This window comes from Spinacia oleracea, chromosome 5 (assembly GCF_020520425.1).
Source record: "Spinacia oleracea cultivar Varoflay chromosome 5, BTI_SOV_V1, whole genome shotgun sequence".
Lineage (NCBI taxonomy): Eukaryota > Viridiplantae > Streptophyta > Magnoliopsida > Caryophyllales > Amaranthaceae > Spinacia > Spinacia oleracea.
This window is the reverse complement of record NC_079491.1, coordinates 53361677-53375049: the sequence shown is the minus strand read 5'-3', so window position 1 is coordinate 53375049 and position 13373 is coordinate 53361677. Positions and strand designations below refer to the sequence as shown.

The following is a 13373-nucleotide window of genomic DNA, read 5'->3' as shown; positions in this document are numbered from 1 at the left end:
AGTTTTGGCCTTAAACCACTCCAGCTGCATGGCGTGGTCAGGGTTCTCTCTGCCAACAGTGCCAACCCGCGACATCGAAGGATCCGGCTTCACGAACCACTTCGGAGGCGAAAAATAGTGAGGGTGCCTCGGATCCACAGGAACACGGACTAGCAGCCATTGATCCTTCCACCCATGGACCGAAGAGACGTACGGAAAAGCAGTCATATAAAGGTCCTCGCCTTTCCGCTTGTTTTTGTTATTTATGGCCCACCAGCCGGCCTCAGCATTTGCGTTCCTAACCAGCTCGTGCATCTCTTTGAAAACCTCGATTGACGGCTCATAGCCGAGGTAGTCACACATCCAGCGGTACCCCACAATATGACGCATAGACTTCGGCGTCAGCTGGCCCAAAGAAGCGTTGTATTCCTCCAGCACACGAGCGATAAACGGATCCAAAGGGAACCGAAGCCCGTAGTCGAAATGATGGAGGTACACAGCAATGTACTCCGAAGGAGTACGAGTCACCCTCGCATTCTTCTGCGTCGGAAGCTCGCACCAGTAACCCAAGGCATGCTGAATGCCATACAAATCTTCGGCGAGCCGATGATACTTTCCTTGCTTGGCTTCCACCAACCACTTCCCACCAACAACCACACCATCCGGGCCCGCTATCTCGGATTTGTCCTCAAACAGATAAGCAAGCCTCCCAAAGGGGTCAGCCTCCTCCCACCGCCTCGGAAAGAATGGGCGAATGGGAAAGCGGCCCGTAGCACCAGCCCCTCGGCTCGATTCAGCACGGTTTTCATTTCCCGAGCCCCCTTCAGCATTAACCTCGGGAGACGTTGATCTAGGCCCTTCGGAAGCAACCTTATTCTCCTCCTCACCACTTGAGGAGGACACCACACCGGATTTCTTCTTCCACCTTTCCCCAGCCATGGAAAAGTTGGGAAGCGCCGAGGATACACAGAAAAGAGTAGAAGTAAAAAGAAGTGAAAACAAAAAGCAAATTACCTCTCCGGAAGCGGAAAATGCCGATGAAACAAATAAAGTCAGGTCCCGAGGCGGATTCGCAGCAAATATGCAAAGATCTGAAGAAAACACCAAATGGAATCACCAGAATTCTTAAGAAGTATGAACGTTTGAGCGAACAAAGTTCGAAATGAAGAAGGAAGTGCGGTATTTATAGGCCACGTTCTGAAAACCGCCCAACTTTCGCCCCTTAACACTTGTCAACCGTTTACGAATTCAAACCACTCTATTTTCGAAAATAGAGAGGGAACCTTTGGACTTCTTACAGCTGGAAACCCACCCATTTAATTCCAAATGGACTGGGTCTGGGGGGCATGTTGTTTGGGCTCCCAATTGAATATCAATTGGGCCATTAAGTCCAAAGCCAAATGGCTCAATTCAACAACATTAAACCTGCCACCACCACCAAGGCTATTCAGCCATCAACCAAGGCCCAAGGCCCAATAGCAATAAATGACCTATGGGCATTTATTATGCAAACACTATAAATAGGCCGCCAAGGCTCAAACCTCAAGGTACGTCCAACTTATTGCCTTAAGACTACTCTCTAGAGAACTTCTCTCTCTAGAATCCGAGCATTGTTCTTACTTAGGCATCGGAGGGGCTTTCCTCGGAAACACCCCCGAGGCTAGTAACATTGTCTTTGCGCAGGTGAATTCGGACAACACTCATTCAAGCTAACAAGATCTTCAACACATTCAAAAGGGGCCTTCATTCGAAGCCCATTGTTCCATCCGCTTCAACACCGGAACAGTACTCAATGCCAAGATAGGATAATGTAGTTATATTCTAAATTATATTATTAATTATACCACGAGCTTCTTAATATATATCTAGGTATTTGATTAATTTCCTCAAACATCTACATACAAATGACAAAAAGTTTTAGAAAAAATTTACAAAAATATAAATATATACAAAAAAAAACGTTCTAGATTTCTATCACCTATTCTGATTCTTAAAACATGTTTCTATCTTAAATTTTTAATGTATACCAATTCATTTACTATCACTGCATATATAATTACATATTTCTATCTTAAATTTAAATTTTATTTTTTAAAGAATACATTGAAAACAATCGCACGTGTGAGATCTTGTTTTATTCGTCTCAATGTGTGATTTCACAATATAAAATTCTATAATCTTTTAACATACGCATTTGGAGATATTTACGTTTAAATATTGAGTTGTAACGGGTGAAAAAGTAAAAAATGACAAATATTTAAAAATGGAGGGAATAACTAAGATTTACCCTTTTCCCTGAATCCTCTAATGAAATTGTTATACAAATAGAAAGAATTACTATCGGTTTAGGCTTCATAAAAGAGGAGGATTAACCTTAGAGAGTTGAGAAAAGGGTGTGCTTTAATTTCATGTTGTCTCATTTTTCCATGCATGCTAGCAGCTTTTGAACAAATAAAATTTATCATGATTAGTAAATTTATGAGTACTCTATTGTGCATAAAATGAAAATCGATTGCAACAAATGAAAGTGGAAATATGGAAAAACAAACACAAAATAAATCTATGAGTACTTTTCGTTAAAAAAATATATATCAAACACAATGCAAAATTTTCATTTAAAAAATTAGGTGTGGTAGAGAAGATTACTACTACATTTATATAGAGATATGTTTATATGTGATATATATTGGTCAATTTAATCGTATCCCAAAAATTCTTAAATCTTCAATCTTATTCGTGTTTTTTTATTTGTGTCGAACTTAAATTTTTTTGATTTTAAAATAAATTGTATATCTTTCATCCTATTGGATGACATCCCATTATTTTATCTATGTGTCACACACATTTTTTTAAATTCTAAAATAAATCACAAATCTTATTTCTTATTGGTTGGTTTATCTATGTGTCACAAATATTTTTTTTAATTCTAAAATAAATTAACAATCTTATATATATATATATATATATATATATATATATATATATATATATATATATATATATATATATATATATATATATATATATATATATATATATATATATATATATATATATAATCGGGATCTGGTGAGAACCACCCCTTAAGATGAGAACTGAGAACTAATCTCAGCCTTCGATCAATTTAATCCCACGCCCTTATCTCACCCGACCAAATCAAACAACTAAGGGTAATTTTGTAATTGCAACCGGCTGAATGACCTCCCTCTTTTCCCCATCTTTCATATTTTCTTTCTCTCTCTTCCTCCTGTTTTCTCTTTTCTTCCTCCCTCGTGTTATCTCTTCTTCCTCAAATCCTCTAGAACTACCAACACTCAGCTTCGATTCATCTTCTTCAACATCTCGTGTACAATTTCATCTCTCTAAATTCGCGAGGTATTCTTGATTCTTTTTTTCGTGTTTGTTCAGTTTTTGTACTATTAATTAGGTCTCGAAGTTTTTGTTCGATTTTATTGATTTAGGTTTTTCTTTTAACGAAATTTGGTTGGCTTTTTTAGTATTTTCAGTTGTGTTTTGGTCCAATTAATGTTTTCTTTATCAAATAATGGAATTAAATTTGAGTTGCTTTTAATGATTTTCGTTTCCTGGATCTTATTTGTTTCTTCAGTTTTCTTAGCTTGGTAATTTTTGTCGATGGTTGGTTGTTGCTTTGTTCCTCAAGTTCTTTTCATTCTCTTCGTTGCTGCCTTTTACATCTAAATCTGATGTAGTTGTTCACAACATCTAGGATTCTTGTCTACAGAAGATGATAATCATGGTAATCCACTGCGTAAACAAGGGAAAGATGGCCAAAAGGAAAAAGATAAATCTATTAAGCTTGTAAGTGCGGTTTTGTTTGTTCATGTTTTCATCCCCTGACTTTGGTCTTGGGTTGTTGCTGCATTCGGATATGGTACAGTTTATTCTAGTTATTCACTGATGTTAGTCGTGAACTATAGGTTGCTGGTTCAGCTTCTTGTTTCGTGAACTATCAGATCACTTTGCTGGGCACAACAAGTATGTGATTATCAACACCAAGTCCATTACTGGTGGTGCTGCCTCTATTCATAACGTCGTTGTAGCAATAGCCCCAAGCTGCGAATGTCAGCCAAGGTAACATTAAAGTGAAGGTGTTGAGATTGTAGTGATCTTTCTGTCTAACTATTATTATTATTTGCTTTTTCCAGGGACAAAAATTAGATGTTATCAGCTATACCTAAAACCGGAGTCAGTTTATTGTGCCTCATGTTTGAGAAAAACTAGTTGCAAAATTGTCCATACATGTATAAAGAGTCTCCCTTTTAACTGGACATGTGCAAGTGACAAAGAAAGGTGTAGGAACTCTTGGAGAACTGAAATTCACTGATAATTCAAGCTGGATAAGAAGCAGACAGTTCAGACTTAGTCTGAAGGTTGTCTCAGGTTATGGTGAAGGTGTTCGTATTCATGAAGCAAAAACATAAGCTTTCACCGTCAAGGATTACGGAGGGGGATGCGAGTCAAATTTCTTAAACCTATGTTTGTTTTACAAGATTTATCACTTTTTTCATTCTGTTCTGTTGTTGTTTTGTTCACCTATTAGAATAAATTCATTTTTATTAAAGCATCGAAATTTGACATCGAGTCAAATCCTCTTGTTTGTATGTTGATCTCGTATTTATTTCATGTTACAGGTTAGAGTGAGCATCTTGGGTAAAAGCAGGCGAGTAGTGAGCATTTCCATATCTTTGAGCCTTCTGACACTAAGGACACACAGAAGAAAAGGATCATTCTGGTTATATATTCTTCAGGTTGGATAATAGGCTTCACTGACCCTTTCTTGCCGTCTCCACCAATTTTGGAGTTTTTGTTTTACTTTTATTCATTCTATTTAAAACACTAGCCTACTAGCTCAATTGGTAGAGCATTGTGCAAAAGCACAAAAGATGTGGGTTCGAATCCCACGTGGGTTTGTTTACTTTTGAGTTTTCTTTATTTACTTTTGAGTCTATATTGTTTACTTTTTGAGTTTATATTGTTTATTTCTTAGATTTTAATTGAAAAACCTTTACTTTAACCTATATACTCCAATAATCGGAGTTTTCTAGTTTTATACTCCCTCCGTTCCTAAATAAGTGTCACATTTCCTTTTTTGGTGTTCCCTTATAAGTGTCACATTTCTATTTTTGAACATATACTTTTCCCACTTTTTCATACAATTTTCACACTTTTCCATACACTTTTCCCACTTTTCTATAAATCATAATTACTTTTACTTGCACATTCTACACTTTTCCACTTTTCAATCCCCACATCCACTTTTATTTGTACTTTATTCAATTAAACAATTATCTACTTTATCCTTTCCCCAAAAAAAACATTCCTAATCATTAACTCTTACACACTTTACAATTTTATTAATTACCGCGCCGGAGCCCAAATGTGACACTTATTTAGGAACGGAGGGAGTATTATTTTTATTTACTTTTTGTATTGTTTTTATTTACTTTTAATTTGTTCTTGTTTAGTTAAATTGCATTCTTCCTGATGGTTAAATTGCGTTGTCATCCTTAAGTAACATCCAAAGTCGATTTCGAATCCCATGTAGGTAAGCTCATCTTTACTTTTTGTGTTATGTTATTTACTTCTAGTTTGAAAACCTTTACTTTAACCTATATACTCCAATAATCAGAGTTTCTATGTTATACAAATACTTTTGAATTTTTTTTATTTACTTTGGAGATTTTCTAATTTAATTTTGACATTTTTTAATTTACTTTTGAATATTTTCATTTACATACACAATTGCACAGATTGGTGGTCTCTGATGGCTGCAGAGTTGTTGTTGCAGGTCAGTATAGGGTGATATGCTGCCAATTGCATGTCAGTTGAGGCTAGCTTCAGAAACCGTTAAGCAGCTGTCTCGGGCCTCTCTGCAGTCTAACACCTTGACCGTATGTCTGGTGCCAAAGGCGCTTCCCTGTTCTTTCGATCTCACCCTCTTGACTCTTGAGGATGACTTCATGATAGAGGACGACTATCATGAAATCGATCATGCTTCTGATTTCTAAAAATGGTCCTGGATCTGAGAAAAACCAGAATCACGCTAAGGTAAATAAGAAGCAAAGTCCAAAAGTGGTAAAAAAAAAATGGTTGACATTGTTGATAAAATAGTTGAGGCATTCTGTAAAATAAATAGCATTTACTTTCGAACTATTTTGATTTACTTTTTTGGGCTTTTGCTTTACTTTTGTTGACTCTATTTAAAAACACTAGCCTAATAGCTCAACCGGCAGAGCATTGGGCAAATGCACAAAAAGATGTGGGTTCGAATCCACGTAAGTTAATCTTTACTTTTTGTATTGTTTGTTTATTTTTAGTTTGAAAACCTTCACTTTGGCCTCAATGTACTTCTGTACTCGGAGTTTCTATGTTGTACAAACACTTTTGAGTTATTTTTATAATTTACTTTTGAGATTTTATAATTTACTTTCGAGTAAATATCATTTACTTTTTATTTTTTTACTTTACTTTTTGAGACAACCTATGTAGGAATCTGTAGACACCTACTTTTGTCCCCATTCCCGAAAGGGAAAGGTTCGATGATGAAAACATAAATCTCCACTTGACAACGCATCTCCTATAAAATAACGAATCTCAATCACCCTTCTCGTTTCACCCGAAACCTGCTATTTATAGAAACCTGCTATTTATGGAAACCTGCTAAAAATAGTAACTGCCGTAAAAGGGTAGCTTCTAAAAGTGGCAAGTCATAAAAGATAGAAACCTGTCAGAATTAGGTGTTGCACTCCAACATAAATCCTAAATGAGATAGAAAACTGCGAGAATCCTATTCCTAATATGATTCGTAAATTAGAGTTACGTATTAATTAAAATCCTAACGAGCCTAGAGTTCGTAACGGGCCCAGACGCATTCTGTCATGAAATTGATACGCACTAAAAGACTCGACTAAGTCTCAAACACTACGGATTTCAGGAATCCGAATCTGACTAAGAAAACAGCCCAGACCCTATTTTCAACGCCTGGCTCTGTGCGCCGAAATCTTCGGCGCCCAGGCCTGGGCGCTTGAATTACCTGGGTACGTGTTTTTTTCCTAATTCTTTGTGGATTAGAGCTCTGCAATTCTATCTTTCCACAAACTCTTTTCTATAAATATAGCCCAAGTCCGACGTGAAATAACACACAACACACAATTCATATTCTGAGTATTGACTCCAACCCCTAGCCTAAGCCTCACGCTGCGAAATTGTTCACGCGTTCTGTTGCAATCGATCCATAAATCGAACAGAACGTATCCTGTCCCATAATTTGAGATTCGTTAAATAAAAAGGAGAAATAGCAAAGTCAAAGTGGTTAGTTTTCAGAGAACCGTGACGCACCTCTCAAGGGTGCGTCGTAATGTGTCCCTTTTCGATGATTTAATTGCTTTCCTCGCCCTTTTTATGAACTGTTAAACTAACTAAATCTGATTGTTCTACCACGCCTAACAAATATAATATTTTTGGGAAATTGGATTATCATGCTAGGTCCCTTAATGCTATTTAAATCAGATAATCGCGATCGATCTAGTATTATATGTTGCATATTGCTAAAATCAACTCAGATTAGTTTAATAGTTAACGCATGTCCCTTCAATTATTTATGCTGAGCTAGTAAGGATATCCTGCCTCTGGAGTTATCGAAGAGCGAGTACTCCTCTCGGTAGTTACAGTCCCCCAAACCCTCAATCTCTACCCTGCGGGTGTACGTTGAGCGATCCCCACCACCAGGGATCACAAGGGAACCTACGGCCGTCGTGGTCAAACATAATTGCACTCCCTTTATGTCACGATAACCGGGTTTTGTCAGTTTTTCTCATTGTCGTTAAAAACTGAATGGCGACTCCTATATTACTAGTCAATTGGGTGTAAACTCACAGGAAATCCAATTACACTTGATTGAATAAAAAGAATCGTCACACCCACGAGGGACGAGGTCACGCATTAGCCTCGTGCTTTTTCGACCCCCTCACAGTGGCGACTCCACTGGGGATAGTGAAGGAAATACTCGTGCTTGTAGGTAATCAAAATAGCCGAAGGGTGAAACGATCCTACCCCGCGTTTATTTCCCCATCAAGTTGGGACCACCTGAAAATCAGCATATTAATGTGAACGGGCAGAACAGCATAACGAATCTCGGCTCCCTCGGGAGTTGGGACTAAGGATACCTTTTTTCGCCAATAGGGGGGTGCATACGCCGCGCATGTTGCCCACTCGGTACTTGTGCAGGTAGTACACCTATCTCGAACCCAATCGCTCGCTCATTAGGTCCCTCTCGCCTGCATGCCCCCTTGGCTTGCACTTGCGGGTTGGCCTCTTGAGCGAAATTCGTCTGTTGAAGACACTACCTCGACCGGGGCATGTGTTGGATCTACGATAGAAGCGGTACCAAGCCAGGCGCAAATAACTGCCCATAGAATCCTATCATAAACTACATGACATGTTATTATCGCCTCATGATGAATGTTAGTTATGTGTAGCGAAATATGTGATTGTGTGTGACAAACTATCCTAGAAAACCAACGACCTTAAAAATTGCCCAAACATTCATTGACTAATTTGCCAAAGAGTTATACCGAAATACGTGTTCCGCAAACCCGAATGATCGCCACAAAAATAAGCGACGCTCGGGATGGCCTGTAACGAATCCCACAAACGCTGCACAACGCGTAAAGGACGTTATTAGGCAAGCACGCAAATCGAAGTCGCATAAACAAAAGTAGACGCAAACAGAAAACGAGAATCAGCCAGGGACGCATTTTCAACGCCCCTGGCTGGGCGCCAGAATTTTTAACGCCCTACGCTGGGCGCTGAAGTTGCTGCTTGGCCTTCTGGTCAGGCGCAGCAGCCTCGGTGCCCGCGCAAAAAAAAAACACGTAGCAAAAAAGGCCTTTTGTGAAAATTGCTACGAGGGCGTATGAAAAAGCACTCGATTCTAAAAGCGACTTATAAAAAAATAAATAACTCTTTGTGTCGTTGTTAGGCCTCCTACGACGACGATGTTCGGCACCAAAACCGAGCATGCTAATTTTAAAAAAAAAAACACTTTGAATGTCACATGGGCAAAGAATTCAAAAAATGATGTTCGAATAAAGTATTCAAGAAAAAAAATAATGTTCAAATAAAAAAATAAATCCAAGTCTAGACTAGGCTATGCCAAAGTACAATCTAAATCCTAAGTCTTAGTTGTCTTATCCATAGAATCGGTCCTAATGCTTGGCGTCGTTCTGCAAGTTAAAAGGTTAAACCATATTGAGTCTCCCTTCCTGACATTTAAATCAAGGCACCCATATGTAATTGTCATCCCTTGCTAAGAGTCTACGGCCTCAATACTCTCTCTCACCAATAAAAGAACATATTATAGTATTTGCAAAATGGAAACGGTCACATTCTGGAAATCATTCCCCCATAGTCGCACAACCCCCAAAGTGAACCTAAGGTGTCAATACCATGGGCAAGAAAAATTAATGGCCTCAAGGCTTATGATCACATTGGGTCACGACCATCATAGTCCTCTCGAGCCACTCGCTCCTTGAAATACTCCTAAGTACGGACTAAAAGATTTTCCATGAATGCAACATGACCAACCATGAAAATACCCATATCGGCATACCATAAGGCTACCATTGGGGTAAAGCAATACACACTAAGAGGGAAGCCGCACTAATGATTCTAGTCTTGCAAAAATAAAAATTCGATCTCCCCAACTAACTACTTTGCCAACATTAAGCAAAATGGCGCGTGACAAATGAACACCCAAGGGTTAAAATCTAAAGTGTCAACCAACGAAAGTTATGGTCCAATTAGCCTAAGTCTGAGAGTCGCTTGGTCAAGTATTATAGGCTTACGCCACGTCATTATTTTGAGTCTAGGCCACCTCCTTGTATTCATACACGAGTTATAATCAGAAAGATTAATGAAAGTTTGAGTCTAAATCACAACTTCCAATTAAATCCCGAAAACTGGAATCTGAAAAGAAGCAAAAAAAAATTATTTTCGATGTAATTCTTTCGTTAAATTTCAATAAGGTAAAAACAACATTTTGAATCTACGCTATTTGCACATTTTAAGAAACAACTAAATACGCTTGCAAAGTAAGACAATTTAAAAGGTCCACCCTAGGCCTGCTAAAATTAAAGGTCCATCCTAGGCCTACTAAAATTAAAGGTCCACTATAGGCCTACCAAACGAGGCTCACTCAGTCTCGCCTCGTGACTCAAAGACCACAACCATCTACCTCTTAGCCCAAATAAAAATTGAAGGATTTATGTTGGGGAGAGATCCCAAGCAAAAAAAAGAAAGGGAAAAGGGAGAGCGAAAAGAGCAAGCCATGAAATACTTAAAAAGAAAGAGAAAAGGGAGAGCGAAAAGAGCGAGCCATGAAATACTTAGCCCGTGCCTCCCAAAGTGCGAAATTTACACAAGTAAAGCAAAGGAAAAGAATTGAGTCAACGAATCCAAATCATAAGGATCTACGATGTCTACCCTTTCCAATCCTTATGCTCTTAGACGCCTTTGCTATGGGGCCCCTGTTCAGCTCATTTAACCCATCCATGTTCTCATCGCCATAACCCAAGAAACCATTACCTCGACTCTTGTTCCTGAACTTGTTGTCAACTGCAAACCATGCACGGTCATTGACACGTGCGTCATACCCATTATTTCCAAAACCTGCTCTTACATCACCACTAGTATAAGGACCATATAACTTGCTTGAATACATCCTGTTGATATACCCTTGAGCCGCCCCCAGGCTACTCATTAGCCTTGGTTGATGTAAACTCATGACCCTAGCCTGAGGATGCAAATTGTGAGTCCTAGCAGATGTAATCCTCATGCTTGACCAATACAAATTATCCTATCAAACCGTCTCGAGTCACGAATAAAAAAGGAAACAAATGAAAAGTACAAAAAAAGGGAATAAATAATAAAAAAGCAAACTTTGCAAAGCGCCTCTAAAGCTTTGAAAAGGAAAAGAAGCATTTAGCGCACCAAAAAAGATCCGCCCAGAAATCATTTTCAGCGCCTCGAGCTGGGCGCCGAAATCTTTAGCGCCCCAGCCTGGGCGCTGAATCTCTCTGCTCGCCAAATTTTGTCCAGAAGTGCTCGTCATTTTATCCGCACATGCACGGAAAAATAACGAACACTTGGAGGGGTACAACACGTATTCAGATATACGTACCAAAAAATACATGTACTCAAAAAATTATGTACTCAAAAAATATAAAACAAATTTTTGGCTTACGGCAAAGCGGCAGATTAAAATAATAATAAACTTCACTTATTCTACCATTTCAAAAAATATGTTTCCACCTCAGAACATACTTGTTTAAAATCGGCATTCTATGAAACCATTTTCTAGGCTAAGAACTACGCAAGACCTGATTCCAAATTAAATTTATTTAAGGCGGATACGTAGGCAATCCATGATTCGGTCCAACCAATTTCCAAAAATATTAAAGCCTATAGAAAAACAAGAATAAAAAATAGAAGTCCCTTATTGAAATTTAATTACTTGTAATCCAAGTCGAAAGAAAAATTTAAGTCAAAGGAAGAATCCAAGTCATCAAAATGCCAAAATTAATGAGCACACATCGAAAAATAATAAGGGCACGTACCCTTGCCAGAAGGAGCACTCACACTCCTAGGCACTTAGCCAAGACTCAAAAATATCGCTTTGCCTCAATTGAATGGGGGCTAGCGCAAGCGTCCATGACCTCTAAAGTACTAGACTTGACCCTCCCTAAAGCGAACTAACTCACTTAAAGACTTTCTTTCACCACTAGACATAAGTCGTTCGCTTAAAGACCTTCTTTCACCACTAGACACAGCCAGGATCGCCAACAAGTAGTAAAGGCAGTAAGCTTGCAAAAAAGAGGATTGTTCTACGGCATCGCCCCATCGTTCCTTCGAACTCAGGGCACCCGTTCATGGTAATCCAAATGCTTGCGAATCCCCTTTGAAAAAAAAGAAAAAATAAGACATTGTCAATAGGACTTGGCACTTAACCGAGGCTCACCCTACTCAGACATGTGACACGGGCATCTAAAATCGAAATCTAAAAGCATCATTAATGGGAAGACATAATAGCAATTGGGGGCTAAAAATTGAAATGAAAGAGCTAGGGAAAGAACTAAGTATACCTTGACCTTTTGTGCAGACATACACCAAGTAAATCTAAGTCAATTTGAAAACGGTTTATATTCTCGCAATTCTGGAAAAGGTGGCCCTAAAAGCCTAAAGCATATGCCAAACGGGCACAAGTGTATCTTGACGCCTGCACCCTGGCCTCCAGCAAATCCTTAGACAGCATTCCAAAAATCGTAACAGTATTTTGATTCACTCAAGTAATCCTGTGCGAACCCTTCTATAAGTCAACTTACTTAGGACACCTCGGATTGTACACAGTAGGATTCGGATTTTAAATAATTTTCAAATGATTTTCAAAGACTTTCTCGAACATAATAAAGTGTCGTTGGTTTAAACTAAGTATGCGTTTATCTCAATGTTGCAAGTGAGTCAAAGGATTTCCACATATGATTATGGGTAAAGAAAGGCACCTAGCTTTTGGACAAGGCACACTTCAACATGTGACTACCTTGACCATGGCAATGTCGCACAATACGACATTTACAAGAGAAGCAGCAAAATCACTACTCGAATGTACCTCGCACTAAACGAGTCTGGTTCAAACTATTCATGATCCATGTCACCATGAATGCATATAAACGTATGCAAAGCATTATAGCACCAAGCCAATCCCGTAGCTACAATTGGGGGGCTTGAGAAAAACACTCTAAAAAAGCTCGAAATGACGATTTCATCACAAATTCTCGACGCTAATGCTATACACACGTCATAGGGGGCACAATCCTAAGCTTTAATCGTGTAAAACGAACCTTAGAATGGATACAACCCCTCCCAAATTCTAAGCACTACTTAGAATATATAAAGTAACCCCACTAACAAGGGTAACTGAAAATCGCGAGTCACCAATACTCCGATCAAACTACTGCACCTAACGCTCGCCCTATAAGCGCCCGTTACACAGTCTACCTCATACCAAAGCAAAAGCGAAAGAAAATCAAGGATAAGAACTGTCAAAATATACCCAGAGATAATTTTCAACGCCCAGAGCTGGGCGCCAATATCTTTAACGCCCCAGCCTGGGCGCTGATTCTTTCTGCTAGCCAAGTTTTGCCCAGATATAAAAAGAGAGAAAGAAACACCTATGAATCCTCGCATCGAAAGAAGTAATAAGCCGTGCAAACCCACGCAGAAGGTGCTACACTTGTTCGAACACCTGAACGAGGCATGATGAAGTACTCCAATGCAAAAATAATAATGATATCCCAACGCCTGGAGGAATGTTCTAA

At 38.8% G+C, this 13373-nt stretch overlaps 1 protein-coding gene and 1 long non-coding RNA gene across 12 annotated transcripts in view; one reads left to right on the top strand and one right to left on the bottom strand.

The window, feature by feature from the left end:
- The window catches only part of LOC130461053 (YTH domain-containing protein ECT2-like), a 45581-nt gene that overhangs the window by 25410 nt on the left and 6798 nt on the right, over nucleotides 1-13373 (bottom strand). For 4 of the 11 annotated variants that reach the window (XM_056828941.1, XM_056828942.1, XM_056828943.1 and 1 more), the window contains one exon: nucleotides 9663-10792. The exons of 2 other annotated variants lie outside the window; for them this stretch is intronic. In XM_056828941.1, coding sequence (XP_056684919.1) covers nucleotides 10460-10792 — 333 coding nt within the window. In that variant the 3' untranslated portion in view covers nucleotides 9663-10459. Of the gene's footprint in view, nucleotides 1-5639; nucleotides 6023-8573; nucleotides 8656-9661; nucleotides 10793-11067; nucleotides 11955-13373 lie in introns of those variants that run through there. 5 more of the 11 variants (XM_056828944.1, XM_056828945.1, XM_056828947.1 and 2 more) reach the window with 4 other exon arrangements.
- On the top strand, nucleotides 4846-6426 carry LOC130461054 (uncharacterized). Its single transcript, XR_008921361.1, has 2 exons — nucleotides 4846-5545; nucleotides 5789-6426. It is a non-coding gene; the product is annotated as an uncharacterized lncRNA (long non-coding RNA).